The 12,975-nt window shown below is 38.7% G+C and overlaps 1 protein-coding gene across 3 annotated transcripts; it reads left to right on the top strand.

The window, feature by feature from the left end:
* The first annotated feature begins 1,339 nt into the window (after nt 1-1,339).
* On the top strand, nt 1,340-12,926 carry ganc (glucosidase, alpha; neutral C). Of its 3 annotated transcripts, none has more exons than XR_012597197.1 (25): nt 1,340-1,544; nt 1,813-1,875; nt 2,053-2,155; nt 3,249-3,376; nt 3,671-3,847; nt 3,932-3,953; nt 4,047-4,116; nt 5,132-5,228; nt 5,353-5,536; nt 5,722-5,866; nt 6,211-6,446; nt 6,533-6,659; nt 6,955-7,034; nt 7,320-7,463; nt 7,698-7,794; nt 7,885-7,986; nt 8,264-8,438; nt 9,108-9,176; nt 9,381-9,445; nt 9,537-9,629; nt 9,708-9,782; nt 9,913-10,026; nt 11,141-11,253; nt 11,439-11,542; nt 12,391-12,926. XR_012597197.1 is itself a non-coding variant. In XM_074659918.1 (25 exons), exons 1-25 carry the CDS (start codon nt 1,513-1,515, stop codon nt 12,501-12,503), a joined length of 2,709 nt encoding a protein of 902 aa, XP_074516019.1. In that variant the 5' UTR covers nt 1,340-1,512; the 3' UTR covers nt 12,504-12,926. The 3 variants fall into 3 exon arrangements, 2 of the variants coding, with proteins under 2 accessions (XP_074516019.1, XP_074516018.1); XM_074659918.1 differs by having other exon boundaries at nt 1,340-1,539; nt 1,811-1,875; nt 9,537-9,613; XM_074659917.1 differs by having other exon boundaries at nt 9,537-9,613.
* The last annotated feature ends 49 nt before the right edge of the window (nt 12,927-12,975 follow it).

Raw genomic sequence — 12,975 nt, 5'->3', positions numbered from 1 at the left:
AGACAGAAACACTCCAAACGACTCGAAACTAGAATGTTGACGTCACATAAATATTATAAAAAAGTGAGATTTTCATGTTTTTTTTATTATAAAGCAGGTTTAAGTCCTATATAAATACTGTGAAAGTATCAAAACGCTCAATCCACAGGGAGATACACACAGCCCGTATTCAGAAACTCTGCATTTGAAACAAGTTGTCAGGATTTCTGTCCATTTGTGATGTCACGAATATACAATATTTAGACCCTTTACACGGATTTAAACGTAAACATTCTAAATGTGTCACAGTTTATTCCTGGTTGCAGTGTATGTGAATGACATCAGCTGACAGGAAGTAAACATGGACCCAAGCTGTTGCCTAGCAACGCAATCCTGTTGCAATTCCGTCAAAATGCACTAAAACGGAGCGTTTCAGACAGAGGGGGAAATACAGGCATATTCAGGCAGACAGTATGAGGAAATTATTATTTTTTTAACATTACAGCATGTAAACATGTTCTAGTAGAAACACAAAATACAAGTATGAACCTGAAAATGAGCATGACATGGGACCTTTAAGCTAAGATCAAGCTAAATACTACCCCTTATTGTTTTATTAAATATATAAGTATTCCCTACTTCTGCTCTCAGACTATGTATAGCTCTGACCCAAAAGTAGTCTTCATTATGGTCATTTTAAAATACATTTTGTTAAAGAAAAAAAGGAATTTTCCTAAATTTGTAGCTAACCTTTTTTTTTTTTTTTAAATGTCAGTATACATACAAGATGCATCAGCTAACACAGTAAAAAAAAGAGCTAAACAAAGTGTAACAAAATATGAACCATTTAAATAGAAGGAAGTATAAAAATAGGAGCAGTATATACAGTATTGACAATAAACAGACTATTAACAAAATTGCACAAGTAGAACATGATATTGCACAGTGAGAATGAAATGAAATTCCACCTGAAAATATCAGGTTATTGTCAGTTTTTTGGTGTGTAAGTATAAGTGGTTTACTGGGAGCAGTGCTGGTTGTGGCGTCTGACAGCTGCAGGAAGGGAGGACCTGCAGAAGCTCCTTCACACACTTCGGGTGGAGCAGCCTGTCGCTGAAGGAGCTCTCCAGTGCTGAGATGGTGTCCTTCAATGTATATATGTTTTTAATATTTATATTTTGAATATCTTTTAATCATTACTTTTTATAGTGCCTCCTGCATTGTAATGTATTATATGTAATGTATTGTTGTTGTTTTTTCTTTTTTCTTACCTGGACCTTGAGTCTGCAATAAAGTTTGATTTGAATTGAATTGGTGGGAAGATTACTTTGAAAATCCACTCCGGAAGTGTGGTTAGTGGTGTGCTGGCAGTGAATCACATCCTCTCTGTGTGTCGCTGCTGCTGTCAAACTGCTTCTCGCTCTGTCAACATCAAGGAGAGTTTACACAGAAGTTTACACCGAAACTAATGTAGTTAATGCTCAAACCAGAAGAAAACAACCAACTGTTAACTCTGATGTTTGTCTGCTCGAGATGGAGGAAGTGAGCCAGCCTGTTGTTGTTAGGTATAAACAACCTCTTTTAATACATCCATGTAAACAACATGCTGTCTTCAGCCACTCTGCAGCGCTGCAGAAGTTTCACTATTGACCTTTGACGTTTTTTTACACCATTTTAACCACTTCCTGTCATGCAATGTGATCATATCTAATGAATAGTAGTTATAGTAGTGTTCACATTACTGCAGGATGAAATACACCTGCATTTTGTGTGCACATTTGTAGATTTTGTGCCTGGTATATTTAGTTTTCTCTCACTGTGCTTGTTCCTCAGTGTTGTCCCTGATGATGAAGGAAATGAAAAGTTCAAGAAGAGTGAGAATGTTGCTTTTTACAAGTATGTTGGGCATTTCATATGCATTTTATAATGCACAATTTGCATTCATAAATAACTTTAATCACCCACAATTAAGTGCATTTTGCAGAACATAACCTCATCAATACCTTGCTGTGCTGTGCAGGACTCTGAAATGTATATTGCATTATAATGTTGATGTTTATTGTCACTCTTGAGGCGACAGATCCAGGGACCCAACTTGCAGCACCGAGCCCTTTTGGACACCATGGTGCTCACAGAGAAGGGGGCACGTTTTGAACTGTTGGAGCCTGACACACAGGTCTGAATTACTGTATTACTGTAAATCAAAACTAAGGATGATCTATTTCTTCATTCATATTTGACACCATTTGATCATTGCCATATTTAAAAAAGTTACTGGTATTTTTTTTCTTCTGTTTTAGTGCACTTCTAATAATAATAATAATAATAATAATAATAATAAATTCAACTTATATAGCGCTTTTCAGGGACTCAAAGACGTTTAACACTATCACTATCATCTTCTGTGGGACTAATATTGGGGGCTAAATTTGCAGAAGAATCACACAATGTACATTGCATTTTCATTGATAATTTGTTAGACTCAACAGTAATATAGAAAGAGAGAGATACATCTTCTTTGAGCAAGAATTATGATTCAGAATTAGAGTTACAGAAACTGTAAAAAAGTTTTAATTTAGATAATACGACGGCAGCTTATTGCTGCCACACCAGAAAAAAAATCTGTATCATGTTATAATGTTAAAAGTTTATTGTTACAACAAGATGTTTTTCACATTGTAACAACATAATCTCACATTATTATGACATACAAGAAACAATATACTATTTATCTTGTTATAACGTGAAACTTTTCATGTTAAAATGTGATAACTCATTGTTATGACTTAAAATGTTTCACGTTATAACATGTTCATCACTTTTATTGTTATAACGTGAAATGTGTCACATTTTTACAATATACTAAGTTATCACATTATAATGTGATACTGATCCGTATTTTTTTCTGGTGTGGCAGCAATACACTGCATTAATAATACATTTAAACTCAGGTGACATTAAATGGGTTTTCATAAATTCACTGAATTGTGCTTAGAAGCCAAACCCAAACCTTTCATCAATGATAGGTGATAATAACCAAAGTTAGCTCACTGTGTAGCAGTTGTGTAATATAAATATCTCAGAGGATCATTTCTTCAGCACTACCGACCTTCACTAGCATTGTTAAAAATAAAAATCTCAACAATAAAAACAATCGTGCAAGTGCATGAAAAAACTAAATTTTATAATAAATCACATTTTCTTGTTAATATCTGAACTACCCTTTTTAATTCTACATAAAAAAAACTCTTTCATTTCTCTTTTCACAGACCACACTGCTTCTGTCTGTGTCACCTTGCAAAAATGACACTGTGAGGATATTAATAGATGAACTGCAGCCCATCAAAGCTCGCTACCGAGTTCCAGATGTGATAACGGGGGAACCGCAGTGTGAACAGTAAGAGCTGCATCAGCATCATCCCTCGATTAGGATATCTAGTTACACAAGCGATGTAGTCAAACAATCCACTCCTCCTCTGTTAGGCCTCCCTCTGATGTGTTGTGTATGTATTGGTGAAATCAAAGTAGGCCAGTTAGGAGCTTCTCTTGTCTGCTGCTTTTGTTTATAAGTCAAAAGGTCAACATATAAAATCATAAAATAACTTTAAAATGTAAAGGTACAGATTCCAACTCCAAATTGCTGCAGTACTTTTGACAGATGTTGACCTTTTCCCTCCTCCTCATCTGGCAGGTTGAGAGTGGAGAGACAGTCTGAGGACTCTGTCACCCTCTCTTGGTCTTCAGGACGTCACCAGGTTTGCGTTTGGCATTTCCCTTTCCGACTGGAGATCCTGTGTGAAGACAAAGTGATGGTAACATTCAACTCTAAAGGCAAACTGTGGTTGGAGACGCTGCGGGATCCACCCAGGTGAGGATCTCAGGGAACGGTTGTGTGCTGGAAATCAACACATGAAAAAGTGAATTCAATTTGTTGTGTTTTTTTTTTCCTCAGCGCCGCATCTCCTAGTAGTGAGGTAAGCGAATACTCTCAAACTGCGATGTAATATGACTCCTACTTGAAGCCTAATCCGGTCTATAAATGCTTTTGTTTTTTGTTCCTCTGACAGCTTCAAGAGGACCACACCAGTTTATTATGGAAAGAGACTTTCAGGCAGTTTGTGGATATCAAAGCTAATGGTTTGTTTCTGCTATTTTACCATTTTAAAAGGCAGACTTGTCAGTATTTCCAGCTGCGTAGATAGTTGCTTTGAGATATTGACTCATCTAATGCAATGAACTGGAGAGGAATAGTGTCTGTGTTTCTCTAAGGAACACCAAAATTATTTTTAGTAAAATACTAGTTTTTCTGTAGTTATTCTTTCATAATATTGCACTATTTATTCAACATATTTTGATTCTAAAACAGATTAGATTCAACTTTATTGCCATTGCACAGAGTACAGGTACTGAAGCAATTCAATTCTTATTATAAGTATATGATAACCATATTTACATTGCATCTTTTCTTGCAAATTTATAGAGAGAAATTTATGAAGGAAAAAAAAGATTACACATCCTTCATTTAAAGTTACTATGAGGAACTTCTAACTGGATATGAAACAGTCTCAATTTAATACTGATGCATCTACTGTATATGACCTACATAAGTAAATGAGACCATCAGTGAGAATTTTGGCTATTTCTATATAGTTATCCTTTAGATGAAAAAATCAGACAAAATCATGCGGGTTCACCAGAGCCTCCTTCAGCTCAGACTCCAGCCGGGCCTCTGGCAGCGACAGACTCAGATCCGGCTTCGCTGCCGCCTTCAACCTGCTGTCGGAGCTCCGGAGGGAGGTGGAGAGCTCCGCACCCGGCCTGGAGCAGAGCTTCGCCTTCGCTGCATTGCCGATCCCCACTGGGAGCCAACACCCACATCACGCTGCTGGAGGCCCAGGCTGCATTGCTGGGCCTGCTGGAGGGAAGGGAGGTGCTGCAGAACCAGAACCAGGACTGTCAGACCCTGCTGCAGTAAAATGAGAGGTTTTCTAAAGGGAATCTGGTGCTCGGAAACACTACCGCTTTTGTCCACAGGGAGCGCCAAAATCAACACAAAATTAAAGTTCCTCGTAGTAACTTTAAGAGAAAAAATACACAAAACATCAATACATTCAGAATTACATGACTAAAACTAAAAATGCTTCATCTGCAGGTCCCAGTAGCATTGGGTCTGACCTCTGTCTCCATGGGTTCAGTCATGTGTACGGTCTACCAGAGCACGCTGACGGCCTGCAACTCAGAGACACCAGGTACACACACGTATTATAACTAAATGCAAGTAGCAGCAACAGGAAGCTTTAATATTCATCAACTACAGCTTTTAATGTTCGTAATCAGTTGGTAATCGTGTCTTTAATTCCTTTCATTTCACAGAGATGGTGAACCGTATCGGCTGTATAACTTGGATGTCTTTGCGTATGACTTGTACAGCCGCCTCGGCCTGTATGGCTCCGTGCTGCTGCTGGTGGCCCACAAGCCGGACAGGACTCTGGGTGTATTCTGGCTCAATGCATCCGAAACGTTTGTGAACGTTCACTACAGCCCATCTGACCATCAGGTAACTGGTGTTCCACTGCTGTCTTTCTGGTTGCAAACAGACGATAAACAAGTTTATTTAGCTTTAGTAAAATCAGGATGATTCTAAAAAAAAAAGAGCCAGAGATACCATTTCCAAGTTAAGCATTGTATAAAACCTACAAACATGTACATTCATAACCACATAATAACCCCTACCTGTCCCAGGATGACCAGACACCCCCAGTGAAGAGGAGGCGGATGGAGCCTCAGACTGACGTCCACTGGCTGTCAGAAAGTGGTGTGATTGACTGCGTGGTTCTGCTGGGGCCCAGTCCACAGCAGCTGTTCACCCAGTATGCTCAGCTGACAGGTGTGTATGAAGCACTGAAGGTATTTTACTGTTTATTTGCACATAAAAAACAAAGCATGACCCCAAAAAATGTCAATTTAAGATCTTAAAAATGGAGGTTTTCACTTTACGATGTCAGATTTATTTGTAATTTCCATCTACAATTAAACCACATTTATTGTTTTGCCAAATAACACATGATTTTTTTTTAATATTTATCATGTTGTGTATGTTGAAAATGGAAGGAAAATAGTATTAAGCAAGAAGACAAATTAATAAGAACAAAAAACAGTACTATACTTTATAATGTCCAGATGTTGATGGTGACAATTTGCCCGTACATTATCATCTCCTCTCTCTGTCAGGATATCAAGCCCTACCCCCTTTGTTTTCCCTCGGGTACCACCAGTGCCGCTGGAACTACGTTGATGAAGCTGATGTGAAGGCTGTAGATGCTGGATTTGATCGCCACGACATCCCGTACGACGTTATCTGGCTGGATATTGAGCACACGGATGAGAAGCGTTATTTCACCTGGGACTCTGCTCTTTTCCCCGATCCAACCGGCCTGCAGCGCCACCTGGAGAAGAAGAAGCGGAAGGTGAGTTTTAAGATGCACCGTATATATTTACAGTCATATGTCACAAATTTAGGGTATTTATTGTGCATATTTTTCTTATCTTTCAGTTGGTTGTGATAAGTGATCCCCACATCAAGGTTGATCCTGATTGGTCATTGTACCGTGAGGCCAGAGACGGAGGGCATTTTGTCAAGAACAGAGAGGGGCAGATCTATCAGGGCTCATGCTGGCCTGGTAATGTTGTTCTTACTATAAATAGAGTTTAAATCTAAAATAACATAATGAAAGCTCGACCACAAATGTGACTCCTACTCTGAAAAAGCCTCTGCTGACATATAAAATAAACCTGATTTCTGAATATTGTAGTAGTTGGTTATTAGTTGTATCGTGTGTTTTTTACTTTCAATTAAGAAACATTTTTCAGATGATTTTTTTAGCATGATTTCAGTCATTTTGGAGCAAAATAAATGAAGATAATTCTTTGTTTTTTGTACTTTCTAACTGTAGTTTTTATTAATCTTTCTCACAGGTGAGTCCAATTACCTCGACTTCAGCAGTCCAGACACTCGAGCATGGTACTCCAGATATTTCGGCCTGGATAAGTACAAGGTAAGTGTAAAAATAACCCCAAAATCCATGCTACTGTTCATATGCAACCCAATTTATCAATAGAAATCAATAATAATCCTAATAATCTAAAAATAATACTGATATGATATTTGATGAAGTTCTTTTTTTTTGTGGTAAAGGCTTCTCAAATCTTTTCAAGCACCTTCAACCTTTGACACTGTAAAGAATGACGATATATTGTATAATTATATTTTTACATAGTATATCATATTCTCACTCACTGAGTAGTTTTACAGCTCGTTGAAGTGTTTCTGTCTGACCCAGGGATCGACGCCATCGTTATTTGTGTGGAATGATATGAATGAACCGTCTGTGTTCGGCGGGCCAGAGCAGACGATGCCAAAGGACGCGGTGCATTATGGGGGCTGGGAACACCGGGAATTACACAACCTGTACGGCTTCTACCAGGTGAGCAGGCTCATTTAAATTCTTTTGATACAGGTGTCATTATTCCACCTGCAAATCTATGGTTGCTCCAGAACTTCTGTTTTGTCAGGGTAAAAGAAAAACATTTAAGGATGCTAAAACTTCAATAAAAAACAGAAATTCTAGTGCAATCTCATCTTCACCTAAATGACAGTTATAAGTAAAGTGTATGAAGTGAACTATTACCTTTTTAAGGTTTCTTTTGTTTGCTCACAGCACATGGCCACAGCGGAGGGTCTGATAACTCGTTCAGGAGGCTCAGAGAGACCTTTTGTCCTTTCACGCTCCTTCTTTGCTGGGTCACAGAGACTTGGTACGTTTCTGAAATGGTAAAAATAAACTCCTCTCCTCTGTGATGTCTTCAGGGTTGTGTCCTTAACTGCACTGTTTGTTTGGGATGCAGGAGCCGTATGGACAGGGGACAACGTCGCCAGTTGGGAGTATCTGCAGATCTCTATTCCAATGCTTTTGTCTCTAAGCGTGACGGGCATCGTGTTTTGTGGAGGTGAGCGCAGTGCTGTACATTTTGGTATTAAAATCACAGCTAGAATTGTTATTGACTGGGTTGAGAGACAGAAATACTGGACTTAATTTGGCAAGACAGTCAATCTGTGATGGTTTTTGGTACAGAGACATACATTAAAACTATACTTTCTACCTTAAAACTATTCTTACAGTAACTAGACTTACAGAACTGTAACATGCTGCTTTTCTGCTATTTATTTTCATAGTCTCGCACTTTAAGTTGCAGTCTCTTATATAATTTTATCTCTGTGTTTCAGCCGATGTCGGTGGGTTTGTTCAGGATCCGGAGCCGGAGTTGCTGGTGCGCTGGTACCAGGCGGCCGCCCTGCAGCCGTTCTTCAGAGGTCACTCTGCAAATTTTACGAAGCGCCGGGAGCCGTGGCTGTTTGGAGAGGAAGTCACCGCTGCCATCCGTACTGTGATCCAACAGAGGTACTTTAAGAGGGATATATCATGCTCATTTTCAGGTTCTTGTATTTGGGGTTTCTACCAGAACATGTTTACATCCTTTAATGTTTAATGTATATTTCTCATACGGTCTGTCTGAATATACCTGTATTCACCCTCTGTCTGAAACGCTCTGTTTTAGTGCCTGTTTCATGGCGCACCTTTGCAAAGGTAGTTCTCAAGCTCAAGCGGTATATTCTCATGAGCCTGCTTGTAGGAAGGGGAGCCAAATCTGAACGGCTTGTTGAATCATTTTTTCTGATCTAGACACTATTGGGGTCTTTTATTTGTTCGTACAAATTAAATTTTCCATGTCCAAATAACTAACTAACTATCTAACAGCCTCTGTCTTTTGTTGTTGCTTTGTTTCTTTTTGCCAGTCACATTTTGCCTGAAAAGAGACTTGAAGTGATCAGTTTCAGCCGTCTTGATTGACCAACCAAGACAGCTGAAATTGATCAATATCATTAAAGGACAAGAACCAATCCCCAACGAGGCCAAACAAACTGTTTCACCTGATTACCTCGTTAAATATCAGAGTCAACATAATGGACGAATGGAACACAAATGTGTTGCGTGTTTCTTGTTTTTTTTCCTAATGCATTTGACAAAGTGATGTTTTAATGATCCCAGTCTTGTCTCTTCTGCTCTCAGGTACTGTTTGCTGCCATACTGGTACACTCTGTTCCACCAGGCTCACACCTCTGGTCTGCCTCCACTCAGGTTGGTGCTGCTGCTATCTGCTGCTCAGTGGAAGTACTGCAGACCCCTAAACCCTCTGTGGCTTTACCTTTGAGTTTTATCAGACACTAGAGGTCAATGTCTCCCATGTTTTGATGAGAGTATGGATTTAATAGATAGATAGACTTTTGAGGAAAGTGAAAAGCAGAACGTTATAGAAATGTTCATTTATTCAAACCTGCACAGACCTCTGTGGGTGGAGTTCCCGAGAGAACCGAGCACCTTCTCTGTGGACTACCAGTACATGATCGGTGATAAATACCTTTTTATTTCTGCATTTTTACTCAGTGTAATTACTAGACTTTTGTTTTTCTTAGTTTAACTGTCTTTGGTTTCATGTAGGAGGAGCGCTGCTGGCCTGTCCTGTAACCGAACCGCATGTTCAAGAAGTCAAAGTCATACTCCCTGGATCTGGTGAGGTAAATCAACCACCAGGTAACATGTTCAGATCTTCTCATGTGTTCATGATGCACCTCGGTGTGGATGTTGTATTAAGGCTTGTTTCCGTTTCAGGTTTGGTATGACGTCCACTCTGCAAAGGCGCATAAAGGAGGCAGGACTCTGAATCTTCCAGTCACCTTGGACACAGTTAGTGATTGTCTTTACTCACACATCCATGGTTTATTCATGCATAATGAAATGCCAATTCTAAACTGACATAAAGCCAGATATTATGTTATGGGGGAAGCTTTGATTTCCTAGTATTCCCTCCGGACAGGTTCCTGTGTTCCAGCGTGGCGGCTCGGTGGTCTGCAGGTCAACAGGAAGTGGCTCCTGTACAGCCGATCTCGAACAGCTCCCACTCGCCATCACCGTGGCCCTCAACTCTCAGGTAAGCATTGAAAGGATAAGGGGGGTGCAAAATTAGATTTGCTCATCTAAAACTAAAATTATAACACACTTACTGTATAATTTATACAAAAGTCTGTAGATAAAACTATTTAAAAAGATATATATTGTTGCTACTTTGTAGCTAAATCTAACAAAATATTCTATTTCAATCTATATTTGTTGCCGTTTAGCCTTTCAAAACTGTGATCAAAGACCTATTTTCTCTCCTGCTTGACACACACAAAGGGAGGCTCGCACCTGTATTAACAGGGTGGTCTAGCAGCAATCTAACAACATCATGATTTATGCTAAATTAATAAAGTCGTTACAAAAAAAGATCATATCATATTTCTGCATTCGCTTGCCGAATCCGTCAAGACGTCATCCCTTTATTTATGTTGATGAAACTGACGAGTTCTATTGATTAAAGTTCATTTACAAGACTAACTCATTTAATACACTGAATCACTTTATTCAAATTGAGGATTTTGTTTGAGGATTTGTAATTTTTTTAGGGTGATGGCGTGGGGTTTCTTAAATTCAAGTAGGGGGAGCTTCAAGGAAAATAGGTTGACAACCACTAATATAACAGATTTCATAAAGCAAATGAAACCAGGTTTAGTCCTGACCAGGTACAAATATAAACTGATCAATATTCTAATATTTCTCCCCCTCTATTTATTAGTGATGGCTAAAATATTAGAAACATCTGGTGCTTCTGAGATGGTATTTGCTGTCCATTAATTAAACATGATTGTGTTAAAGTTTTAGCACTGCAACAGCAGATGTCGGCCAAACAGAGACAATTTGGCTGCAAACCAGATCATATCACAATATTTATAAGTTTGTTTCAGTGCATGCTAAAGGATTTGCATTATATACTAATAATTATGATATTATATATTATAATAAGAAAGAGGTGTAGCTGCTAAAAGTGTTCTAACAGTTTCACTTCGGTAAGTTTAATACTTTATAAAATACAAAATTATGCTTTTTTTTAAGACTGAGGCAAAGTTCATACCTTCCAAAAACTGTTAAGTAATTAAACTCTATATTAGTTTAGACATTTGCATCATTTAATTATGAAATCCTGACTGCTTCCCTGCTCTCTGCAGGGCGTCGCTGATGGTGAGTTGTACCTGGACGACGGCCACTCCTTCAGCTACCGAGACAAAAAGGCCTTCTGCCTGCGCAGGTTCAACATGCTGTCAGACCGTCTGCTCTGCCGGTGAGTCACAACTCACACCTCCGAAGGAGACGCGTCCATTTTTAGACCACACGTGAAAGGAGCTAAAAAAAAAGTTTTCTATTTTTTTTTTTTGGGTTGTACAAGTGACGGCCAGGAAAGTGAACCTAAGATAGTTTGAATGTTTGAATTGAAAACACGTAACACACGTTTCTTTCGTCTCTCAGTCCTGCGGGTGAAGAAGGAACATTTGACTGTGATACCGTTGTTCAGTCAGTCACCGTCCTGGGAGTGAAGAGCAAACCGTCCACGGTGGTTGTGCATGTGTCAGGTGAGGATCTCAGCCTTCATAGTTACAAGTATAGTAAGTAAAGTTTATTTCTAGAGCACATTTAAACACGGATTAAGCTGACCAAAGAGCTGTATAAAGGAACATTAAAATGTTAAGTTTAAGTAAGAAAAAAACAAAAGAGAACATACCAATGACAACAATAAACAGAGTACAGAATTAAAGACATGATATCAGTGGGCCTAAAGGGCCAGTGAATAAAAATGTGTCTTTAGCCTTGATATAAAAACAGAGAAGGAGGGAGCACATCTGATATCTAACGGCAACTGATTCCACGGTTGTGGAGCAGCAACTGCAAAGGCTCTGTCACCTTTTAGCTTTAGTCGAGATCGTGGGACATACAAGAGAGATTTGTCGTCAGATCTAAGAGACCTAGGGGCTGAGTGCCAGTGAATAAGGTCTGTGATATAAGATGGGGCCTGAACCATTAGGAGCCTTGAAAGTAGTAACATCTCATATGCACCAACACGGGCCCAGTACAAGTAAAGCCACATTAACATCCATCACAACCAACAGTAAATGAGAGAAAGGTTTTAAAGGAAAAACACCAGCATTTCCAGGTCTGTTTCTTTGTTTGATGGTGGCCAAAGTGGCAAAACATTGAGTTATTCTCTCAAAAATGTCTCTCTTGACTCACCATTTGTTCTGTTTCACAATTATAAAAGAAGAAATCCCATATAAAGAGGCAGGGAAACACATTTTTCTCTTAAAGGAAATCATCAAAGGAAGTAATCTGATACAAATAATCCTAGAAAATTGAGGAATTTCTTTGTTTTTCTCACTAACAATATAAAAAAGTAAAGCATACCATATTTTCTGTCCATCACCAGGTGCTAAAGAAACCTCCGCTGCTGCATTTCAATACACGGAGACCTGCTGCCTGCTGACAGTGAACGACCTGAAGCTCAGAGTGGCGATGGACTGGGAGATACAGATAGGTTAACTGTGAATGTGTCACTCACTGGTTTTCACTCCTCCAGCACAATGTCAGGTAAAGCTTGTCAGAATATATTTTTATCAGCAAGTACAAAAGATTAGAGAGATTACAGCTCAAACTGCACATGTAGCTAACAAATAAGTCCACGATTATGTTTTAATTATTTCACTTGTATTGAACTTCAGATTTACTTTTAAACCTTAAAAGAAAAACCTTAATGTTTACAAGTTGGCAAATCCGTCCATCCGACTTCATCGAGTACTGTACTTCTTTAAAATATGGGTCTGTAGTCAGAAATATAAAGACAACAGAATTAGATTGTCTCGATTAAATTATTTCATCTTAAATGAACGAGATTCAAGATATCAAGATTGATTATTAATAATCCTGCTGTAACAGACTTTCTGTGCAAATTAATAAATAAATAAAGTTTGATTTTATTGTTAACATGTCGTCATGCTGAGCTAACACCTGGTGA

This window comes from Sebastes fasciatus, chromosome 15 (genome assembly GCF_043250625.1).
Source record: "Sebastes fasciatus isolate fSebFas1 chromosome 15, fSebFas1.pri, whole genome shotgun sequence".
In the NCBI taxonomy this organism is placed as follows: Eukaryota; Metazoa; Chordata; class Actinopteri; order Perciformes; family Sebastidae; genus Sebastes; species Sebastes fasciatus.
This window is presented reverse-complemented; position numbering and strand designations above follow the sequence as displayed.